The sequence below is a fragment of the Ambystoma mexicanum genome, chromosome 1p, assembly GCF_040938575.1.
Source record: "Ambystoma mexicanum isolate Mex_15411 chromosome 1p, UKY_AmexF1_1, whole genome shotgun sequence".
In the NCBI taxonomy this organism is placed as follows: Eukaryota; Metazoa; Chordata; class Amphibia; order Caudata; family Ambystomatidae; genus Ambystoma; species Ambystoma mexicanum.
The window spans coordinates 1,307,591,103-1,307,613,731 of NC_090921.1; the positions used below are offsets into that span (position 1 = coordinate 1,307,591,103).

Genomic DNA, 22,629 nt, shown 5'->3' on the forward strand with positions numbered 1-22,629 from the left:
GATGGGGTAGAAAGAGTTGAAGGCTGGCATTGCGGTCGTTTGTGCAACGGAATCGGGAGGGGTAGGTGTGGAGCAGGGGGTGAGGGTGGAGAGTTTGGTATTAAGGGTTGCCATCCTGTCAAGTGCTGTGGACAGGGAGTCGCAGAGCGTTTGCGTGGGCATGGTTTGGGCAGAGGTGCAGGTGGGTTTCACAAATTGAGAGATGATCTTGTGGAGTTCTTTGCTGCTGCTGTGACAGTTTAGAATTTGTTTATTGTAATAGGCCTTTTTTGCCTTTCGGATTTTAGATTTGTAATTACGATGGTGGTGGGCGAACATAGATCTAATGAGAGTGGTTTTAGATGTTCGCCATTTGCGCTCAAGAGAGTTATTTTGACGTTTGAAAGTCTTCAAGTAGGGAGTGAACCATTTGGGGGACGGTCCTTTGCGAGAGGCTGCACAGCATGAGGGGGTGAGAGAAATTAGTGATTATTTGAGCCAGGAGTCAAATGATTCGATGGTTAAGGGTCTATCAGAGGTCGGCGGTGCTGGGAGACAGAGTAGCAGGGCTTCCGCTAGATCGGGGAGTACCTTGACTTTGTTCCAGCATTTGTGATCTTATGTGAGGGCAGGGAGAGCCATGCATCGATGGGCTGGTATGTGGATAGAGATAGAGATGGCAGAGTGGTCTGTCAAGATAAGCAGTTTGGGACTAGATATAGAGACAAGCTCATAGGAGCTGAAGATTGCATCAAGGGTGTGACCACCAGAGTGGGTTGGACCTGTGGTATGCCAGGAGGGGTTGAGTGCCTCTAGACTGTAGACCAGGGGTTGGGTGATGGAGTTGCTGGGTACATCAAACCAGATATTGAAATCTCTCAGTAGTGTGAGTGTTGGGTGATTTACCTGAATGGTTGCTATTGAGTCACAGAGATTGTTTGCAAACTGTCTGTCCTATCCAGGGGGTCTGTATATGAGTAGGAAGCTGTGAGTGAGTGTTGATGGTAGCCAGAGTTGTACTAGAAGGGATTCACAGTTAGCATTTCATGTCTGGGTTTCAGTGAGTGAGATGGAGAAATGAGGTTTGTACAGGATTGCCACTGCGCCTCCTCTGGAAGGTCTGTTGTGGGAGATAAGCGAGTAGCCAGGGGCGAAGCCCTCGTACGCGACTGGTGTAAAATCACCTGAGAACTTAGTTTCAGTGATAGAAATCAGGTCAAGATTGTCAGAGGATAGGAGGTCAAAGATGCTGTGTCTGTGTCTCGGCCTGGAGTTCACATTGAAAATAGGCAAGGTGATTTTCTTGACGCTCCTGGCTGGGAGTACTCTGTGAACATAGGCGCCCTTTGTGATGGGAGGTGTAGTTGGATCAGTCTGGGTGGTTGAGACTGACTGAGGGGTTGAGCGGGGGTTCAGGATGCAGATACTCTTTGGGGGGTGAGTGGGATAGGTCGATGGGGAGTGGGAACAGTAGGTGGGCTATGCTATGTATGCGAGAGACATGGTGGGGAGGATCATGGGAGGGAGAGAGTGGTGCATGTGTGGTGTGTGGGGTATGATATGATATGATATGATATGGCATTTATAACACACCTATACACAAGTGTTTCAAGGCATCAGGCAAGTTGCTTGTGGTTCGAGTCTGGAGGGCGCTAGGGGTTTAGGTTTACTGGGTGAGAGGTCAAGTTCAAGGGGGTGGAGATGGTGAGAGAGGGAGTGGAGGATCTGATGGTAGGGCTAGGAAAAGATGGGGGTTGGATCGATGAAGAAGTGGTGAGGTATGGAGAGTCGAGGGAGAGGGCTGGTCACTCTTTCCACGTTTTGTGGGTTTGGCTGCCAGAGGGGTGTGAGAGAGGATAGGAGAGTCAGAGGGGAAAAAGGATGACGTGATGGTTTTATAAAGGGCAAGATGTACTACTTTGTGAGAAGGGAAATCGGTTGAAGGGGGAGGTCTGTGGGCAGGGGTCGAGTAGGAGCTGAGGGTGGGAGAGAAGGTGGTGTGTGTGGGAGGTAGGATGAGTGGGTATCACAGGCAAAGTAGGGGGGCGCCGAGCTGTGCTGGGTTTTTGGTGTGCAGTTGTCCTCGTGGGACCGCGCTGTCAGGAGGACACTGGGTTTTCGAGGGAGAGGTGTTGGTGGTGGGGAAATGTGGGACTAATGTGAGGTTTTTGGATGGAGTGCATGTTGGTGGAGGATTGACAATGTTGGTGTGACGTGGAGCTCTACATGAGTGGGTGGTTGCTAGTGCAGGTGTCAAAGAGGGTTTGGCAGGGGCCGGGAGGGCTGAGATGAGGGGTTGGTCTGGTGGGGATTTCCTGAGTGAGTGCACTGATGCCCCGCTAGTGGCGGGGACTCGGGATGTTTGGCGTGCCAGAGAGTTCCTCTGGCTTGTGAGTTGGAGATTGCACAGGGTGTATGGACAGGAAGTAGGGGGTCATTCTCAATAGATGCATGGGGGCAAAGGGAGGGCGAGATGGGTTGAAATGTGTGGGATGAGGGTATAAGGGGCATGGTATTTGGCGTGCCAGAGTGCTCCTCGTATCTCAGAGTTAGAGGCAGAATGATGATTGGGAGGTGTGCGAGGGGGGTCAGAGTGTATCGGTGTTCGAGTGCAGGGGTCTGAGGCAGTGAGCTGATGTGGGATGTAGGGGGGTTCCTGAAAGTAGGAGTAGGCGCTAGTACGGTGGGGATGCGCTGGGAGGGGTGCATTATGGGCGGTGGGTATGGTGAAGAAGGGGCAGGTATGAGGGGGTGGAGAGGCGGTCTTTCTCGATGTGGTATCTCCATCAGAGAGGGTAAGTCAGTCATGGTTGTGGGATGGAGCAGTCCAGCAGCTGAGCGATGTGGGGGTCAGAGAGTGGCTGCACGTCCAGAGGGCTAGGATGGAAGGTATCTGGATGGAGGCACCTAAGACTAAGGTGGCAGGAAGTGTACTGAGCGATAATGCAATAGCAGCACGTAGAATTTTGGGACACCTGGATAAGGGGAGAACGGTAAAATACACAGGGGAGGTAGGGGGATTAAACTAAGGACCAAAACACCCCCTAATTTTTAGGAACACCTAAAAAAGCAAAAACAGAAAAATGGTCCTCAGTATGGTCTCACGGTATCACGTGTCCAGCCTCACCATAAGGAGGGCAAAAAACAAGATGCCCAGTTAGGTATATGTATGGGCATACATGCTAAACTTCACACAGAAGGAAGAAACCAGTTAAACAATGTTAATTTTATTAAACCTTCAATGGCAAATATAAAGCTTAAAAAGGCCCACATCGCATAATACAATGTTTAATAGCGAGCTGGCATGATCCTTAGGGGAGAACGGGCCTAACACAGGGGACAACATTAAAAGCAATAACAGTAAATGCAATAGCAGCACCTAGGTTTGGGACACCTGGAATAGAGGGAGAAAGGGCCTAACACATTGGGGACAACAGTAAATGCAATTACATTAATGCAATAACAGCAACTAGATTGGGAACACCTGAATAGCAGCACCTAGATTTGAGACATCTGGATAGAGGGAGAAAGGGCCTAACACGGGGGGAAAGCAGTAGTAAAAGTAGCACAAAAGGCAGGTAGTAATCAGTGAGACAAAGGGCCTCATTACACGGATGGCGGTATTAGCACATGGACCAAGGTGCTATTAGCACCTTGGTCCATGCCGGTAAAATACCGGCACCGCCTTGGTGGAAGGGGGAATTACCGCCCCATTCCAAGGTTGGCGGGGTGGTAATTCCCCCTTCCACCACTGCCCTTCCCCATTCCCATTTTTGCCCCATAGGGCATAATGGGAATGGGGAAGGTGCTAATTACGGCACCGCAATTTTGCGGTGCCGTAATTAGCACCAAGGTCCCTTAGCGGGTTGGTTTTTAATGCCTGCAAAAAGCAGGTGTTAAAGCACCAACCCGCTAAGGGACCTCGTAGTAAGGCGGTAATGGTTAACGGTCACCGTTACCATTAACGGTGACCGTTAACCATTACCGCCATCCGTGTAATGAGGCCCTTAGTTTAAAACTCCTGGATAGTTCTAGCTGGCACAGAGAGGCCAATTCTGATAGGCGGCTGTCTGTCTCAATCAGGTTGTCTGCAACAGTCAGGCTAGATGTGAGAGGCTGCTATCTGTCACATGTGGGGGCAAACTACGCAAAGGCAGTTTTTGGTTAGGGGTCGAATCTAACAGCGATAAGGCTCAACAGGAGGGGTTATAATGATTTTCAATGAGTTTTACAGTTTACAGAAGAGCAGCAGGTGCTGGCCTCTTACCTTATCGGACGGTGCTGGTTGATGGCTAAAGGCACCACAGGCTAACACAGGCCAACATGGTCTGGAGCTGCTTCTTCAGGAGCTGCTGTCCTTTGCCTGGGGATCCTTCACCGCAGGGGCTGCACAGGCAAGGGGCTGCCCTGGATGGTTGTCTCCCACCAATCAGGCAAGCCTAAGAGGTGCCACAGTAGCAGCCAATTAGGGGAGGTGGGAGGGATGGAATGCAGGTGGAAGGTAGGGGATATGCAGAGGTTGGAAGGAGGGACAGGGGCACGGACAAACAGAGCGCGGACGGTGCTCAGATATACAAAATTACAGTCCAAGCCAAGGGATGGCCTCACAATGTTCCAGAGGGCTATGGGGTCTGCTAGCACTCACCTGTAATTGCCAGAGAAAGTCCTAAAAAACATGAGTAGGTAGGATAAGGGGCTACTAAGTAACCACGAAGCACTCCACATACAATGGTGTGTGCTGGACCCACAAAGAGAAAGGGTAAGTAAAGTCGAACACTTTTCTATTCTTGGGAACAGTAGTTCACACAAAAAAAGGTATTTAAACTGTATGAGAAATCTAAAGGACCCCTCTATGACATTGCACTGACGGTGCTGTGTGTCACCATACAAAAAGTAGATGCCTAGAGATTTTGTCAAAACAAAAGAAATACATAATCCAAATCAGGTCAAAACACATGAGAGAAAAAAGGCTCAATCACTCCAGGGTTAAAATTAAGTCATAAAGTCCAGCAAAAGAGCTTGGGGTCTCTAAGGTTGAAGGGAATTAGCACAGAAATTAGAATTCTCCCTAACACTTTCCCAGACACGGGAAACTCCACCTGAGAATGTTGGTAGCAATGACAGAGCAGCCAGGCTTATCTTAGGAGGGAGAGAGGGCTGTAGCTTTGAACAAAGAAAGGAACAAGTTACTTAGCTGTAACGTTTGTTCTCCAGCATGGGTCTAACAAAAATCACAAAATTGTGTCCCCACAGGGTATAAAGTAATGGTGATGCGGTATATCCATTACCGATGCTCACCTTATTTTCTCTAACCTCAGTTTGTGTGTTAAACTGTTTTAAGCAAGGATTACCACAGACTAAATCTATTGCTCCTAAGTTATGTGTGTTTAACCTCTTCTTTGCATATCATTATGTCATTAATGTTATCAGAAGATCATTGCTTTGAAGATATACATTTGACACAATGCAGAATCTTGATCATACAAAAGTTAGTATTTCTCGTTATTTTAATGAAAAACATAAAACAATCTTTTGTGCATGAGCCTCAATGTCATTTAACAAAATATTATCTGGAAGCAGGTTCAATTTTAAATACATAACATATTATAATCATGTTAACGGCATCAGAGTAAATCATGTACCGTAAAAAAACAATAATAATTGGAAACAGGTAAAGTAAAGAAAATATACAAAAAATTAAACAATTCAAAAGGACAAACCACTGAAAAAAAGACTTTACATTTAAACAAAACGATTCTAAATATCACAGGACATGAATTCTATCCTTATAGGCAGAAAAATATTATAAAGTTATTGAGTTTTCACCCTGTTTTATTTATGGGAGTCCACATGTGTACATTCCAAGGGAAATCAAGGAACGAAAGAGACAATTATAATTCCTAGTGGGGTATGGAGATATATGGCTAGTGTAAGCTTGGTTTACACATTCACACTTGCCAACCGCTTCTTACAGTACTGCTCAGGTCTACGTATGTGTGAACTGGCCTAATGCATATAGGCACAGTGGCCACCGCTGTCAGCCAAAGAGGTCAGTCAGGTGTGGTCAAATACGTTTCGGCGTAGAGGTCTAAACAGGAAACGCCTTCCTCAGGACCAAAAGTCAGATGTATACGGTTTTTAACCCCTATGAAAAAAAACAGAAAAGGGTAAAGGGAAAGGGCAAAAAAATTCAAGTTAAAAAGCCACCCGTAGATGGCTAATGAAAGATTAAAAACATTTCAATTCCTGTCGGAAATAAATGTGAAAAAAGAGAAACTCAAGTCGTGAACAAAAGTGATCAATACCTCCGCTAAGGATAGGGAAGACAAGCGGAGATTAACACCCAAAGCCAGAAAAAAGTCAAGTTCTAGAGAGTAGTGCTTCTGGCAGAAGTGTGTGCCCATAATCCAAAAAATAAAAAGTGCTTAAGTCTGTGTATAGTTAAATTGAGTCAGAGGAACAGATAGTATATATAGACCAAGGCTTATTGATAGAAACAAGCTGAGAAACATAATGCGGTGTAATAACATCACCGGATCTGGGTAATGTGCCCCACACCATGGAGGGTAAATTTACCTCAGATGGAGTAATAGAAGAAGTGCCTGGAGACAAATCTAGGCTAGGCTGAATTGGAGTATTATGGTGTCAACTAGCTTGAAGGCACTTGAGTAGAACCCGAAAAATATGTCAAGTTCTCTCACATCATGTCTCTAAAGCCTACGTGGTAGACAGTGGATAGACAGTAAAAGTACTAAAAGAAGAGGCTGACCTGAAGCCGTGGTTGATGCTGGTCATTGAAAAGTAGCGTGTATTCTTGTGTGCACGTATCAGATGGATCGTTCGTTACTCGTCTTGGATATGTGCATCTAAGGGTCAAGAAAACAAATGCCAAATATAATGCATTAAGGCAAAGCGCTCACTGTATGCGGACCACAACAAGGGTGTGGGCTGGGGACTACAGGGAGCAACAAGAGCAAGTTTGGCCTCTAATCATTCATACTCCCCCGAATCCCATGAGAGAAGAGAAACTCCGATAAGCACAGCAGGGCTGTCATGTGGGTAAACCGGGATGAAAAGCAGCGCGTGTCATCGTCATAAAGTATCCGCAGTCTCACCAGTTAAGCCGTGCGAGGCTGAAAGGTCCTCACGGTAATGATGTCCAAGATATAGTAATGCAGCCCTGATGGAGTTAAGCGAACTCGATATGCAATCGTATAGATGAAAGATCATCGAGTTGTGTGGCGTGCGCCTGAGCAGCCACGTTACTGGCGTAATTCGAGACTGGGTATGCAGTCCAGGCGCCGGAAAAAGTGCGCCATTGTAGTGGTGGTGGCCAGAAGGGGGAATAACACCCTGCTTCTGATGGTAGCGCAGCGGTCAAGCGGGCCAGGCCGCTAAAAACAACGTCAAAAAATAATGCGCATTGCAGACGGAAAACCGTCTGGTCTGTATGGTGGCTGCCTGGGTGTGTTGGAGCTATTACTGCTACGGGGCTGCTGTAAGTGCAGTGCAGTCATAGTCAATAACACGGGAAAGGAGTGACCACATGGATCGGGCTAAGCATCAGAAAAGTCCACGGAAAATCACACGCCAAAATGTAGGATACATTTTGGGGGGTATCCAAAGGTCAATGTAAAAAATTATAGGAGGGGGTTTCCTCATTCAAACCTCTCAATTTATCAAGCGTTCCAGCATGGGTCTGGCATGGATTCACATGCCCATGAATATTCCCTGTCATCAGGCCGGGAAACCTTGGTAAAAGAAACAGTTTCACTTTCGCTTATAAACCTCCTCTAATCCAATCACTGTTCTCTGGGTCATACTGCCCCCAGCCAATGACAGTCCTCTCCTTATGCCCCTTATGTGGGAGCCATCTTCAGATTTGGTATGCACATAAAGTGGCAGTATGACCAAGAAGAGCCGCAGAGGGGTAGGAAGGAGGGTTCGCATGTGAATCCATGCCAGACCAATGATGGAGAACAATAGTTACAGGTAAGTAACTTGTTCCTTCTCCAGAATGGGGTTTGGCATGGATTCACATGCTCATGAATTAAGACTACATAACAATACATTACACAACCACGGAAAGTGGCAAGGCTCTACATAAGCAATTACTCTTACCTCTGGAACAGGCTCACCTCAAGCAAACAGGTTGCATAGCACTGCTTGGTCAACTCTGGACTCCTCTCTGGAATCTCTGTCGACACAGTAGAATCTCGTGAAGGTGTGCGTGGACCTACACGTAGCAGTCCTTCAGATGTCCAGCAGGGGCACACCAGCCAGGAACGCCATCATTGCAGCGATTGCTCTGGCGGAGTAGGCTCTTCTACGGCTGGGCAGAGGTCGGTTCACCAACCGATGACAGTGCGTGATGCAGCAGAGGAGCGACCTTGAGATGGAAGCCTTGGACAAGGCCTTCCCATGGTTCACAGGACCAAAGTGCACAAACAGTTGAGAAGTCTTCCAAAAACTCTTTGTGTGTGCCACATAGAACTTCAAAGCACGAGCAATGTCCAGAGAGTGCAAAGCTCTTTCAGCCGGTGACGAAGGCTTCGGAAAAAACACAGGTAACACCAAAGGCTTGTTGAGGTGGAATTCTGACAGAACCTTCAGCATGAAGAAGGGGAGCGCCCGCAGCACCACCCTCGATTCATGGGATGTCCGATATGGCTGTTTGCAGGATAGTGCCTGGATCTTACCCACCCTCCTGGCAGAGGTGATGACCACCAGGAACGCCATTTTCCATGAGAGGAACTTGAGAGGAGCCTGATGCATAGACTCGAAGGGGGCCCCCATGATGCTCGTCAGCACCATGTTGAGATCCCACCCCAGGGCAGGAGCCTTCACCGGCGGGAAATATCAAACCAGTACTTTGAGAAACTCCTTGATGAGACGGTGGGCCCAAAGAGAAGATCTTCCTGGTGACCTGCTGTAGCAGGAGATAGCGGCCAGATGCACCTTGTTATAGGTGCTCCTCTATATGCTCCAAGAAAAGAGCTCATGTCCAGGTTCGCTTCACTGGAGCCACAAACTACATTGCTGAACTCTTTAAAATCTGCAAGGAACTCGCCAATCCTACCACAGTCTCCTCTTCTCCTCCTCCCTCCCATGCCTTATGTTACGCACTGGCCTCCCACTTTTCTTTAAAAAATCTTGACATCTTGTCTGTGATCTGCCCCTTCCTTCCACGTCCCTCCTGATTTTACCTCTTTGGGCCCCCTTCTGCCCCCACATACTCTCCTCCCTCTCTTCCATTTTACCAGATGAGATCTCTAGAGATGTCCGCTCTATGAAAGTCTCCTGTAAAGAGGTGCTACCCTGCTCCTCCAGAAGCATCAATGAGAACATCAACACTCTCACCCCTGCCCTGGCTGACCTCTGCAATCACTCTTTTGTCACAGGCTCTTTCCCTCAACCCCTTAAACTCACAGAGAATCTGTTCATCTCCCAACCACCCTCCACACTGAAATGGCTGGCTTCCTCCATGACCCCCATTCCCATTTCAGGGCAGCCAGAGGTACTGAAACTGCTCTCCTGAATACCCAAGAATACCGTCTCTCTAATCTGGACTCTAACTCTCCTACTGTTCTGATGCTCCTTGATCTCTCCTCTGCTTTTGACACTGTCAACCACTCCACCCTCATGAACCGTCTCTGTGATACCCCAGGCATCATGGATAGGGCACTGGCGTGGCTTACCTCTTTCCTCTCTAACAGATCCTCCCAAGTTCAAATGGGGAATTTACTCTCCTCCACCTCACTCTCTACCTGTGGCATCCCTCAGGGCTCTTTAACATCTACCTGGCCCTTCTGGCCCACCTGATCTCCACCTACTCTCCTCACTTCCAGTGTTACGCAGATGACACACAGCTCTCTTTCCAGCTGCCTTCCCCTACCTCCTCTGCCTCCTCCTCTTCATGCCTTATACCTGACTGCTATTAAGGCATGGTGCTCTGCCAATCTCTGCCTCAATGCCAGCAAGACGGAGATCCTTCTCATTGGGGAGCCTGCTCCTAGCTTTCCCCACACACTTTGGCTAGACTCCTGGGGTCCCCTCTCCTCACCCACTTGTGAGGCAAAAAACCTTGAGATCATCTTTGACTCCTCTCTTTCCTTCTCTCCAAACATCACAGACCTTGCTAAGAAGTAACATTTTCAGCTTCATCTCCTCAAGTGCATTCTACCTTTCCTCACCTCCTCCAGAAGCTTAATGTGTCAAAAGTTCTGTTTCTCGCTAGGCTTGACTACTGTAACAGCCGCTTCCTCAAACATCCTCTATCCTCTCTTCGCCCCCTCCAACTAATCCAGAATTGGACTGCAAGACTTATCCTTGGCCTCAAGCCAAGGGACTGCATCTCTCCAGCCCTAAATCCACTCCACTGGCTCCCAGTGACGGCAAGGATCAGATTCAAAACCCTTTGCCTCACCCCCAAGGCTGTCTGGGGCCTGGGACCTCTCTACATCCAGCTTGCCCAACCAGAATCCGTCGGTATTCTCGCTCCAATTGTCTACAAGTCAATCATTACTCCAAGCAGAGAGTGGGAGGTAGATCCCTCTCCTCGGCTGGATCCTCCCTCCAGAACAGCCTCCCCCACCCCTCAGACTTGAGCCAGATCTTCTTAAGTTCCAGGAAACCTCTCAAGACCCCCTTTTCTCCTCTTCCTTCCTTCTCCCCCTCCCATGCTAAACTCTCCTCCTGCTGCTGTTACTGGGGCCTGGTCCCTTCAGAGTCATACAGGGACCAAACCACATCCTACCAATCCCCCCAGCATCCTTTGCCAGCACTTGCCCTCTGGCTCCCTTTCCCGGACTATTCCAGCCCAGTCCTCCAGTCCACTGCAACTACCCTCCCTCTTTCCCCTGGCACTAGCCACCTTGGCCTGAATAGCACTTCTCCCTCTACGTCCCAATCCCCTTGGACTTATCACCTTGTCATGAACTTGCATGGTAGGATTGTCACAAGGCCAATATAACTGTTTCTTTATTCGTGTTGTTTACTTATGATATCCCATGCGCCCCCCCCACCCCTTCTTGTCTTGTGGTGCCTGGAAACACATGTGTATAGGCGTCATACAAATGTCCAATAAAAAATACCTTTTTAAAAACTGGATTGCTCGTTCTTTGCTTCCCTCCGCCCACAGCTTCTGCTCTGCCAGCTTCCCCTTCTCCTCTTTTACGTCAGCTGTTGATGCTCTCCCTCCACTCCCCACATTGCTGTCCATATTTACTTGCTTCTTCCTCCCCTCACAACTCAGCATGCCCTTTTGTCTCTGCTGTTGATTGCACGATTCTTCGGCTCCCCGCCACTCTGTACTCACAGCAGGTCCTGCTGCGATCCCTGCTTCCTATCCCTCGGTTCTTAACTTACCCTTTCACCTCTGCATACCCCTCCAGGCTCTCAATATTTACCCTTGGGTACCCCAGTCTGCCATCCATGCCCAACCAATCACTTATTTTATTATACTGCCGCCATGCAGTTCCAAACACCAGAGGTCCTTGTCTTCACACCTACGGGTAGACGGCAATGGCCTATGCCTCAGTAGACATGGAACGGTTATCAAGGATCTTTATTTATGTTTTCAACTAAACGAGCAAACCCCACTATTTTGCTTTTTGTTTTGATTTTTAGATCCTACATCCTCCTGTTTTTTCAGTTGATTTGATTTGTGTTAAAAGACACTTAAAAAATGACCTTTAGTCTAACGTTAAGACATACTGTGACAAATCAACTTCTGGGGCACCTTTGGTCCAGGGATGAATATCAGTTTCTAAACCATCAATCAGCCCCACACCTCTAGTACATCAGAAGGGATCCAAACAGATTGGAAACACAAGTCAATTATAAACCTCTTTGTCCATATTTGGTAACGTGGACGGAAAGGCAGGCTTACCTCTGCATGGTCATGGATCGTTGGTTAGTTGCAACACAGCGAAAATAAAATTATTAACCAATGATCAAAGGGATTTTCCAGTCAAGGTTGTATAATCATATCTACTTTATTATTATTCAACAGATAGTTCTAGCACACTACAAAGTACAACCCACCCTGTAAAGGAATGCAGAGGACAGACAGTTTCCAGAAGGAAAGGGGATGCACTCAGGATACTGACAGTAGGGTAGTCGGTAAAGTAATTAATCACAAATAGTTCAAGGATACTTGATTTCAGCACAAAGGGAGCAATGAGTCATAAAATGTCACTAGGTGCCTTCAGAGAAGGACCAGTGGGACAGAACCACAATATTCCCCGTGCTTGTAGAAGGTCTTGGTGCTCGACAGGGCTGAGTTGGCTTCAGGGCACTTTGCAGCTTCTACAACACAGTTCAAGATGGGAGCCAGATGCTGGCACTCAGTTCGGCGAGCACGGCTAGACGGATGGTGGTTCAGGAACCATTGTCTCAGTGCTGGTTGGTGGATCTGAAGCACTGGTCGAGTCATTTCGGATGGTGTGAGTGACTGCGGCATGACAACTGTCAGCGGTGCAGTCGGTTGCAGCTCCACAGGCTTGACTGCCTCGAAAATGACCTTTCAGGCGGACACTGGTTGATGCTTGTTGATGCACTCCTCCTAGCCTCTTCACTGGACTTGTGTCACCCTTTAAGGCAGACGGTCCAAAGCTGAGGAGAGTGATGCAGGCAGCAGCCTTGTCCTTGGTTTTGTTCAGAGACTCTGTGGCGCTTCCCACCTAGGAAGCTTGCTGCAGAGCCTAGCAGGGCACACTGTGTGCTGGCTGGGTAGTAGTTCTGGCGCTCCTTGGAGGGTCCTCTGAATTCAGTATCTCCCTCTATTCCTTGGGTGATGTTTGGAGGGGGGGTTGTTGCTTCCCTCTTGGGAATCCTGGCCTTCCTTCACTGGCAGAAGCTGTAAGGCAGACTGTACCGTCAGCCAGGGTCCAAATTAGTTCTTCTTGTTAATCCTTGCAAAGCCTCCAGATGATCTGCCAAAAAACAGACTCAACCCTCTTTTAAACCAAAGGGGCCCCAGTGATTGGTGTAGGCTAAGCCTACCTTAATGAACCAATCCTGGGTCCCCACAAACAATCTTGTTTATGTGTGAGGTCATAACCAGAGTGCTTTGCAACAGGAAAGGTAAAGGGGTGAAAACATGTACTACTAAATCCCACCCACCTTTCTGTCTGTTGTGGATCAAAGGGTCTCTCTGGTTAGTTTAGCTCTCTGTGGTTCCTGATTAAAGGCAGATCTCCCTTGAAGTTGTGGTGAGAACAGACTTTCTGTCTCCATCAAATCACATACTCCTTACCTCTAAATGGGGTGCCCCTGCAGGGGTTTCCTACTGTAAACACATGTACCAGACATGGCAGCTCACTGTCATTGATACTAAGAGGCGGGAGCTGGCTTCAGGTTGACACAGATACATATCCAAGGTGTTGAGGTTTCCTGTCTTTTGTTAGCCCTGTGAGCAGGCCTCTCGTGGGCCTCTGAAATTAATTCTCATCAGTATGCGTCACTGCCACCAGCGGGGCCAACAAAGGATAGGGCGGATCCATGGAGCCTTTTTTATTTAATTAGGCTGGCCATGGCAGGAGAATGGTTTTGCCCTTCCCCTTTTAAGATGCCTTTATGTACTCCTGGGTGTCACATTCCAACTAAATGTGACAGAGAGGACTGGACCTGTAGGCTGTGTCCACCCAGAGGACACAGGTCTATGTCGTGCAGTGAGCATAGAAAAATGTGTGCAAATTAGCCCCACTAATTTTCCAGAGGTTGATCTACCATCTTTCAATTTCATATAAAATTTCGAAAAAGCCCAGGTGAGCGCACACCCACTGTGCCGACGTTCGAATTCCTCACAAATACTGTCAGTCTTGCACTTATCTAAAGACATGGCCCATCTCAAGTCCTTCTAACATAAAGGCTTTCACACACAACTTTTGTTTTACAGGTAAGAAGAAAACAGGCCAAGGTGCAGGAGCAGGGAACACTCAGCGACTCCACTCAAAAACCATAAAAAGTTACTCAGCTAATCAAATGCAAGCACCAGCTGGGACGATACCCGATTCAGATGCCAACATGCAAAAGAGGATAATGCAAGGTGAGACCGTGCAACTAGACTAAATAAAGGCGCCATTTCAGGGCGATTGACCCATAGGCAAAACAAGAGGTTTATCCACAGGATGCCACTGTCGAAAAGGCCAATAGAACTGAAAGCAGTATGCCGTGGGAACTGAATCAGTCACATGACAGGCAAGTACCCAACACATGGTTGACTCTGCTTCCAACTAAATGGCCTTTTCAGACACTGGCACGTTGAGAAAACTCAATAACTTGCCTATAGGTCAATCGCCTCTGTAGAATGCCTTCTGCGGATCTCCCATTGCTATACTCACACATGGAGGTCTGGAAGAGGCTCTTCGAATAGGATGAGACAACGCAATGTCATAATTCATTCACCCTCTTCTTATCTTTAGAGCTGTTGAAGGTGGACATAATGAGAAAAATGTCTGCTAAGGGCAATAGAGATGGTGACGATGAATCAGGGGAAGACGACAAGTCACACAGGAAGCCTGACTCGGAGGAGGATGAATCAAAGGACCACAAGTCACACGGGAAGCCTGACTCAAAGGCCAATGAATCAAAGAAAAACCATGGGTCACACGGGAAGTCTAACTCAGAAGGCAATGAATCAAAGGAAAACCACAAGTCACACGGGAAGTCTGGCTCAGAGAGTGATGAATCAAAGGAAAACCACAAGTCACACGGGAAGTCTAACTCGGAGAGTGATGAATCAAAGGAAAACCACAAGTCACACGGGAAGTCTGACTCGGAGAGTGATGAATCAAAGGAAAACCACAAGTCACACGGGAAGTCTGGCTCAGAGAGTGATGAATCAAAGGAAAACCACAAGTCACACGGGAAGTCTAACTCGGAGAGTGATGAATCAAAGGAAAACCACAAGTCACACGGGAAGTCTGACTCGGAGAGTGATGAATCAAAGGAAAACCACAAGTCACACGGGAAGTCTGACTCAGAGAGTGATGAATCAAAGGAAAACGACAAGTCACACGGGAAGTCTGACTCAGAGAGTGATGAATCAAAGGAAAACGACAAGTCACACGGAACGTCTGACTCAGAGTACGATGGAGAAAATAGAGGTAAGGAATTAGAAAATGAGGCCAGCTAACATCAAGGAGAGCAGAGGGGAGGGGGGACATCATGTGGGAACGCCATCTTACAGGAGGAGGCTATGCCCAACATGGTGAGTCTCATGAGAGATGTCAATGATTGATATGGAGAAATGAAGTAGCCATTAACAGTTGCAATGTGTTTGTGCTGGAAATTGCTGTGATATTTGATTCTCCTGGGTGCATTGCCTAAAACTAGATCAATGCACGTGATATTTACTAAACCCTGCTGCTCATGGGAACTTTCACAGATACCAGGAGCATGGCAGTACCCATGTTGCTGCCACCCATTGTTAACATAGGTATGTCCCAGTGCCCATTTGGAGATACCGAGACATCTTACTCTTGTGTCATTGTTTTATCCTCTTGAGGTGCACTTCCGGGTGGAAGGACAATGTTCACAAATGAGTATCTGTAACACACAGATACATTCTTCACATTTAGTAACAAGGACAACACGACAAGGCATGACTCTCTGGACCTTGAGTGTAAAATCGGTTAAATCAGGCACTGTGTTTCTTTTTCATGGCTGGAATCTCCTCACTGGAGTGGCTGATTTAGTTTTTGTGGTAATTGGTGATTTGCATATCAAAGATATATTATTTCACTAAACACCAACGCCCAGAATGTGTAATGTGCAGAAATAGGTTAACTGTGCAACCCAAATAAAGAAAATGAATCAACATAAGCAACCTGTGATCCTCTGACTCATAAGCTGCCGGCCCCCTATTTCACAGGCAGGCAACCCTCTACTCCAAGCACAGCCCAACATCCGCTTCATGGTCGGCAGTCAGCCACGTACTTCACAGGCAGCCACGCCCTCATTGGGAGTGGCCTGTCCACTTTACATCACAGGTAGTCAGATCCCTATTGGGCGGATAGATCACACTGTGATGAATTCCGTGGAATCATCACTAATCCCCAGCCAAAGATCTCCTCTCGTATGGCCAGGAGGCGGCAGCCACTACCTGATCCTGACCCTGGGGGTGGTATTATGAGTGAGGATCACATGATAGGGGACACTGTCATGGAAATGTGGTGACCTCATCAGGGGAGATGCAGTAATTGTCCCTCTCCAGAGGAGAATTCCTGAATTCTTGAGGGCTTGTTGTCACTTTACAAATACATCTCATTGTAAAATCCCAAAACCCCCTGCAGCAAAAACAGTCTTAGCAGAATATTATTCATACCTCATATACACATCTAACCTCTCCTGTCTCTGGTGTTTCTGTTCTAAACATAAATTCAAAACAAAGTAACTTTGAAAGGCCTATAAATCCTATGGACTCCAACTCCCATAAAGCCCCAAGTACTGAGACGAGGAAGAGGAAGAAGGAGTTAATGTGGTTTGAAGTTGACACCAAGCTGAACATGCAGACTAGTTTTTCAATGATAATCAGCTGCACAGGACATTTAAAAATGGTGTACACCTTCAATTGGAAGTCGGAGAAGAGAGAGGCAGAGCGAGTGAAGAGGGAGGCAGAACCGAAGGTGAAAGCAGACGCACAGGAGAGGACTGGGCTGAAGGAGGCAAGTTCTTCCAGGCTACCGCTTACATCCATAATGTACCGGAGAGGCGCGAGGCCAGGAGAAGCACAGCAGGTGCTGTGGGCAGACCGCTGAGGGGCCGGCATCCAAGCTGTCTCGAACACGGCTGTGTCAAACAGCAGCTGTTTCACTGGCAGGTGAATGAAGAACCGGCGAGAGAGCTGAGAGACAGTCTGCAAAGCGGGAGACGCTTTCCGAGAGTGTAAACTTTGCCGCAGCAACGTGACGTGGGTCCGAAACACATCATCAGACACCAGTGAGTCTGCCCAGAGGTGTTGGGGCACCCCAGGGAGTGCCAACAGGCAATGAACAATTGAAAACCTATTTTTAATACTCACCAAGTAAAATAGAAAGACAGAATTTACACAACTCCTCATTGAGAAAAGTCAATATGGGAAAGTTGGAGATAATATTATTACAAGCTGGTGAACATTAATGAAGTAGTTAAAAAACAGAACTCAAACAAGTCTCCATACACGAGATGTTAATATGTGGAACATTGGAACAAGTAGTACCTAAAGCCAATGAAGCATAGAAAGTGAAGGAATACAACTGTGCTATACTAGAAAAGAGAGAGAACACTGTTAGAAGCCCTGGTGAAAAGAGCATATTGGGCAGTGAGTCTTTGAGGGAAAGATACCCAGCAGAGAAACATACCAGGGGATCTGAAAATCCCAGAAGTGGATTCCTGGCAGGGGAGTAAACCAGGTAATCCATTAAAAATATATGAAATGAAAAGACATTGTGAAAAGATACCTGGCAGGAGACTATACCAGGGGATCTAAAGAAACCACTGAATGATTCCTGGCAGGGGAGTACACCTGGAGGTCATCCTTCAAATGTTGTTGTGCAAACGAGACACTTTTGCCATCCTTTAAAGGTTGCTGTGTAAAAGAGACTCTTTTTGCCAGCCTTCAAAAGTTATTATGGGCCTCATTACGTGTCTGGCAGAACCCTTGGCGGTAAAATCCGTAACCAGGTACCGGCGCCTGGCTTGCCGGTAACACCGGGGTATTACAACCCCAGCGGCCGGAAAGTCAGACGCTGGTAATATGTTGTTACCCATTCCCATAGAGTCCAATAGGACCCTATGGGAATGAGGACCACAGAAACACCGGCACAGTGCTTCTGTGAAAGTCTGTGGGCGGATGCGGGTCCGCCTGGAAATTCACATCTGCCCGGCAGAAGGGCACCTGCCCACCAGACTTGTACTTTGCCGGTCCAGAAACAACGGTGCTGGTAAGCTTACCAGCACCGTTTTTTCTGGACCGGCAACGTTGTAATGGGGCCCATTGTGTAAAGGAGAAACTTTTGCCATCCTTCAAAAGTTGTTGTGTGGAAGAGACACTTTTTGCGACCCTTACCGAATCATTATTTGAAAAAGACATTTTTGCCATCATACCTGAGATAATCCAGGGCCTTTTTTCTTTGAAGAGACTATTTCTGTTGGATTTATCTTCTTGCTTTTATTGTGAACACTTATTTTTTACTAAACCTAAAACAGAGATATTTACCTTACACCTTTAATTGTTAATTTCTAGCGTGAGGGTCAGATATGTTTTGGACACAAGGGGCCTCATTATGACAGTGGCGGTAGAGTGATAACGGCCACATTAGACCAGGTGTGCGGAGCGGCACCCGTGAGCAGACCTGGATGGTAGCAACGGTACCGTTATGAACGCTACCGCTGCTACCATCCTCCCCATTCCCATTGAGCCCTATGGGGCCTCGAATGGGGACGAGTTTGGGGGTAGCCATGCCCATGCCCACCTCCAAACTTGTAATGAGGCCCAAGGACAGTTTACATAATTTTGTCGACGAGACACAGACTGATCTTTCATTTTAGTTTCTTAGGCAGGGAAACTCTCTTTATGAGTGGGAAAGGCCTTTATCCAACCCTTTTTATTTTAATAAAGATGTCTAATGTTGAAAACATTACAAGTGTATGCCCACCTCTCATTTATGACCCCTCACACAGCCAAGTGCAGAAGTAAAACCCTCTACTCCACAAGCAGCCCAACATCCGCTTCATGGTTGGCAGTCTACGCCTACTTCACAAGCAGTCAGCAATGAGTGGCCTGTCCACCCTACTTCACGGGTAGTCAGATCCCTATTGAGTGGATAGACCACCCCCAAGTGCAGGAGTGAAGCCCCTATTGCACAGGCAGCCTGACGCATACTGGGCAATTAGGTGAACAACAGCGCCCCGGGCATGCCACATACTTGCACAAAACGAGCCCACTGCATGAGAAACTGTCGTCTTCTCTGCTGTCAACCCGCCTGCCTCCTCCTTCACAGGCAGCCTTCAGAATACTTAACAAGCAGCTGACCCCCCTACTTTGCAGGCCCCCTGAACCCGTGTCAAAGGAAGACACCTCTTTGCCCCCACTACAAACAGCCAGCCCTTTTGTGCATAGCAAGCAGAATACCCTGCTTTCCCTTAGCCGTTACTTTCCCTCCTTCATGGGCAGTATATCCCCCTCTGCATCCGGTTCTTCAGAGGCAGGCAATGCCACGCATCATGGGCAGGCCTCCCTTGGCATCACAGGCAGACTGCAGCATACTTCGCAGGCAGACAGCTCCGTGCCCCGCATGCAGCCGGCCCCTGCTGCACAGGGAGCAGTGGAAACCCACCGCAATCATCCCTGAGGTTGCTAGGAAACAGAGGCGCTCCTTCGCCACTGTGTTTTTGCATAACACCTTACAAAACTCCAAATATAATTTTAAAAAGAAGTAAACAATGGTGGTCTCGGGAGGATAGCTCAGGGGCAACATGTTTCGCCTTGGAAGCAAGACGACACGGAGCAACACAGGTTCGATCCCCCACTTAGAAACCTCAGGGCATTAAGCGCGTTATGAATAACCCATCATATGAAAGCATTCAGACAGCTTCAGCAAAAACAAGCTGTGGGCACTGTAGGGTCATCTTCCTCACCGCAAGTGTTCATGTCGCCCCTTACACCTCACTCCCCACAGGAGTACTCAGCCCTTGCCCTTTGGACAGATTCCGGTACCAGAATGTGCGCGCTTCGGGGCAACTTATTGTATGTAAAGTTATGGTAGGCGATATGTGTATAGCAACGAAGTGCCATTGCCATGGCCTCCAATGGATTTGAGTGTTCAGGGATTGCAGCCGCACATAGCCGGAAACATATTTGATAAACAGTACATTGCATTGCAGGAGAAGGACAATTACATGGCAGGATTCATTTATGATTGCAGCCAAAAGACCATTTTGCTAGAGTTAATTAGTACTCTAACAATATATTTAGTCCGTGGATGTGTTGGGTGGGGTGCGATGTGCTGTGTGATTCGCTATGTCAGTGCATGTATGCTTGCTTGCACGAATTAGAATTTGGTGAGGGGCTTAGTAAGAAAACGCGGAGGCAAAGCCCTGAAAGGTTGATTGACACGGCTCTCAGTGGACGAAATGCAGCAGTGCCCTTCACTCTCAGTGGCATGAAGGCCAGGTTACAGTGCAGGAGAGCGTGCACTGCTCTAATGGGTGGCTATGATATTTGAGATCCCGAGCATTGAATACAGAGTCTATAGGGACGCGGGTTGTAGATTCCACACGCCGAATTCTAAACCAAAGTTGTCCAACACACGGCCCGCGGGCCACAATGCCGCTCTCCAAGCCATTTCATGTTGGCAGTGAGGCCGAAGAGACAAACAAAGGAATCAGAAATCATCAAACTGCTGTCGGTTGTGATTTCCATTGGCTGAGAAAGAGCCAATGGAAATACTGTTGCCATGCAAGTCACGTCATAGTGAAAAAAAAAAACTTGCATGGTCAAAGTATTTCCATTGACTGTTTCTCAGCCAATGGAAATCACAACACGTAACGTGTGTGGGTGGAGTGCAGGACAAACTGCGCCACCTTCACACTTCTGTTCAGCCTGCGTGTGATGCCGTATCACGGTGACTGAGGCCTGCACCCCTGCACCTGGTAAGTTTTTCAATCTTTGTCTTGTTCCAGGCCAACAAACCCGACAAACATTGACCAAATAAATGCATTAATTGGGCCGTGGCAGAGGAGCGGGCTGTGGCGTAGGACTGTTACGGGGCACCAGAGGCAGTTGCAGGCCACGGCCCGGTTTATTTATTTATTTGGTCAATGTTTGTCGGGTTCGTGGACCCGATTAATTTATTTATTTCTGCAATGTCGGGTCCGACCAACATTGCATAAATAAATAAATTAATCAGGTACACGGTCCCGACAAACATTGACCAAATAAATAAATTAATCGAGCCGTGGCAGAGGAGCGGGCAGTGGCGTAAGACTGTTACTGCCTCTGGTGAACCCTGGAAGGGGGCCCCAGAGGCAGTTACAGGCCACGGCCCGGTTTATTTATTTATTTGGTCAATGTTTGTCGGGTCCGTGGACCCGATCCATTTATTTATTTCTGCAATGTACCAACATTGCAGAAATAAATAAATTAATCGGGTCCACGGACCCGACAAACATTGACCAAATAAATAAATTAATCGGCCCGTGGCAGAGGAGCGGGCTGTGGCGTAGGACTGTTACTGCCTCTGGTGCCCCCTGGAAGGGGGCACCAGAGGCCGTTACAGGCCACGGCCCAGTTTATTTATTTATAAAGAGTGTTTAACCTCATGTCCTCATGTCCTGGAACTCGCATGGATTTACCCATTCCACCCAAAAGTGTAATACCATCACGAATCTTGGAGGTTCCGAGTTGATTTTACTCAAGAAACATTCTTACTAACGCCAGTTACATTAGATGGGTATTATGTATGCCAGCAAAAGGCATTGGGTGGTCAAAAATGGGGATGACGGCGGTCCTAATGGTGGCTGCCAGTACAGCATGGGCCTGGGAAGTGCAAATGTTATTTAATTACCCCCCCGTGTTTGCTTGCGACACAGATTCACATTTATGGAGACAGAAGTGAAATGTTGGTCATGAATTTGTACTTCAACTATGTAGCGGTCAGTCAAGTTACTCTGTTAGTTACTCTATTAGGGAAGCTTGAGAGTGTGTTGTTAGACTGGTATGAAATCCATAAGGAGAAGTTTGTTATAATTGCTGGGGATTGTAATACTAATTGTTTGGGGAGGGCTGGTTAAAAGAATGAGGAGTTTGGTTTAACTGTGAAAAGGAATACATTGGGTCTAGCTTGTGTCCTGCGGTGGATAGGGATAGGAGTTGAGGGGATACCCTATTGGAGGTCTTACAGGGGTGTGTGGCATGTATGGGCGGGAGGGTGGGGGAGATGGAGGTTGCTGTGATGTCGGTAAGGGGAAAGGTAAGGAGTGGAGCGGGGAGAATGGGATTATGGAGGGTGGAGGCTCTCAGCATTCTTACAGTCTGTGGAAAGCTGTATGGGTCTTTGAAGGGACGTCAGGTGTGGTGGTGGAGAGATGGGGGAGTGTGCAAAGGAGCTGAAGGTGAGGGCCCAAAGGAGGGTGCCGGTGAGGGTGCAGGGTTGTGGCTGGGGTCCAAGAGAGAGGGTGTTATTGAGTGGAGTAGGGACGAGTGGAGAGGTGAGTGGTTAGGGATGACGCCGGGCTGTTGATTTTCCTGGGAGTATTTTGGTGGCTGGGGGTTGTTCGCAGTGGTCGAAGTGTGCGAAAAGAAGTAGTGGAACTATGTCCCCTGCTGGCCTGCCCCTGCTCCCTGCAAACCTCATTGCCACAACCCCTCCCACACACAATACATCCCCCCAAACACTTGCACCTGCTGTTTAAGGGAACGTTCAGTGCAGTGCACTGAAAGTGAAGGTTTCAACTTCTTCCTACACTTTTATTTGAAAACAAAACAGTTCCGGAACGGTTTCTTTTTAAAATAAATGTATAGGAGCTGTACAAGGTAATTAAAAAAAGTATAGGAGCACCGCTCCCGACCGTTCCCCCTCACTTCGACCACTGGTTGTTCGCCCTTTCACCAGCACTACAGGCACAATGTGCTTCGAAGGGCAGGCCTGAGCAATTCTGTTCAGC

At 47.7% G+C, this 22,629-nt stretch overlaps 1 protein-coding gene across 2 annotated transcripts in view; it reads left to right on the plus strand.

Moving 5' to 3' along the window:
* Positions 1 to 22,629, plus strand: part of LOC138453396 (otogelin-like protein) — a 132,997-nt gene that overhangs the window by 19,311 nt on the left and 91,057 nt on the right. Inside the window, exons 5-7 of one of the 2 annotated variants that reach the window (XM_069606197.1) lie at positions 13,880 to 13,900; positions 13,949 to 14,029; positions 14,406 to 15,089. The exons of the other annotated variant lie outside the window; for it this stretch is intronic. Of the exons in view, the coding sequence (XP_069462298.1) occupies positions 13,880 to 13,900; positions 13,949 to 14,029; positions 14,406 to 15,089 (786 nt within the window). The remainder of the gene's footprint in view (positions 1 to 13,879; positions 13,901 to 13,948; positions 14,030 to 14,405; positions 15,090 to 22,629) is intronic. 2 annotated transcript variants of the gene reach the window in all.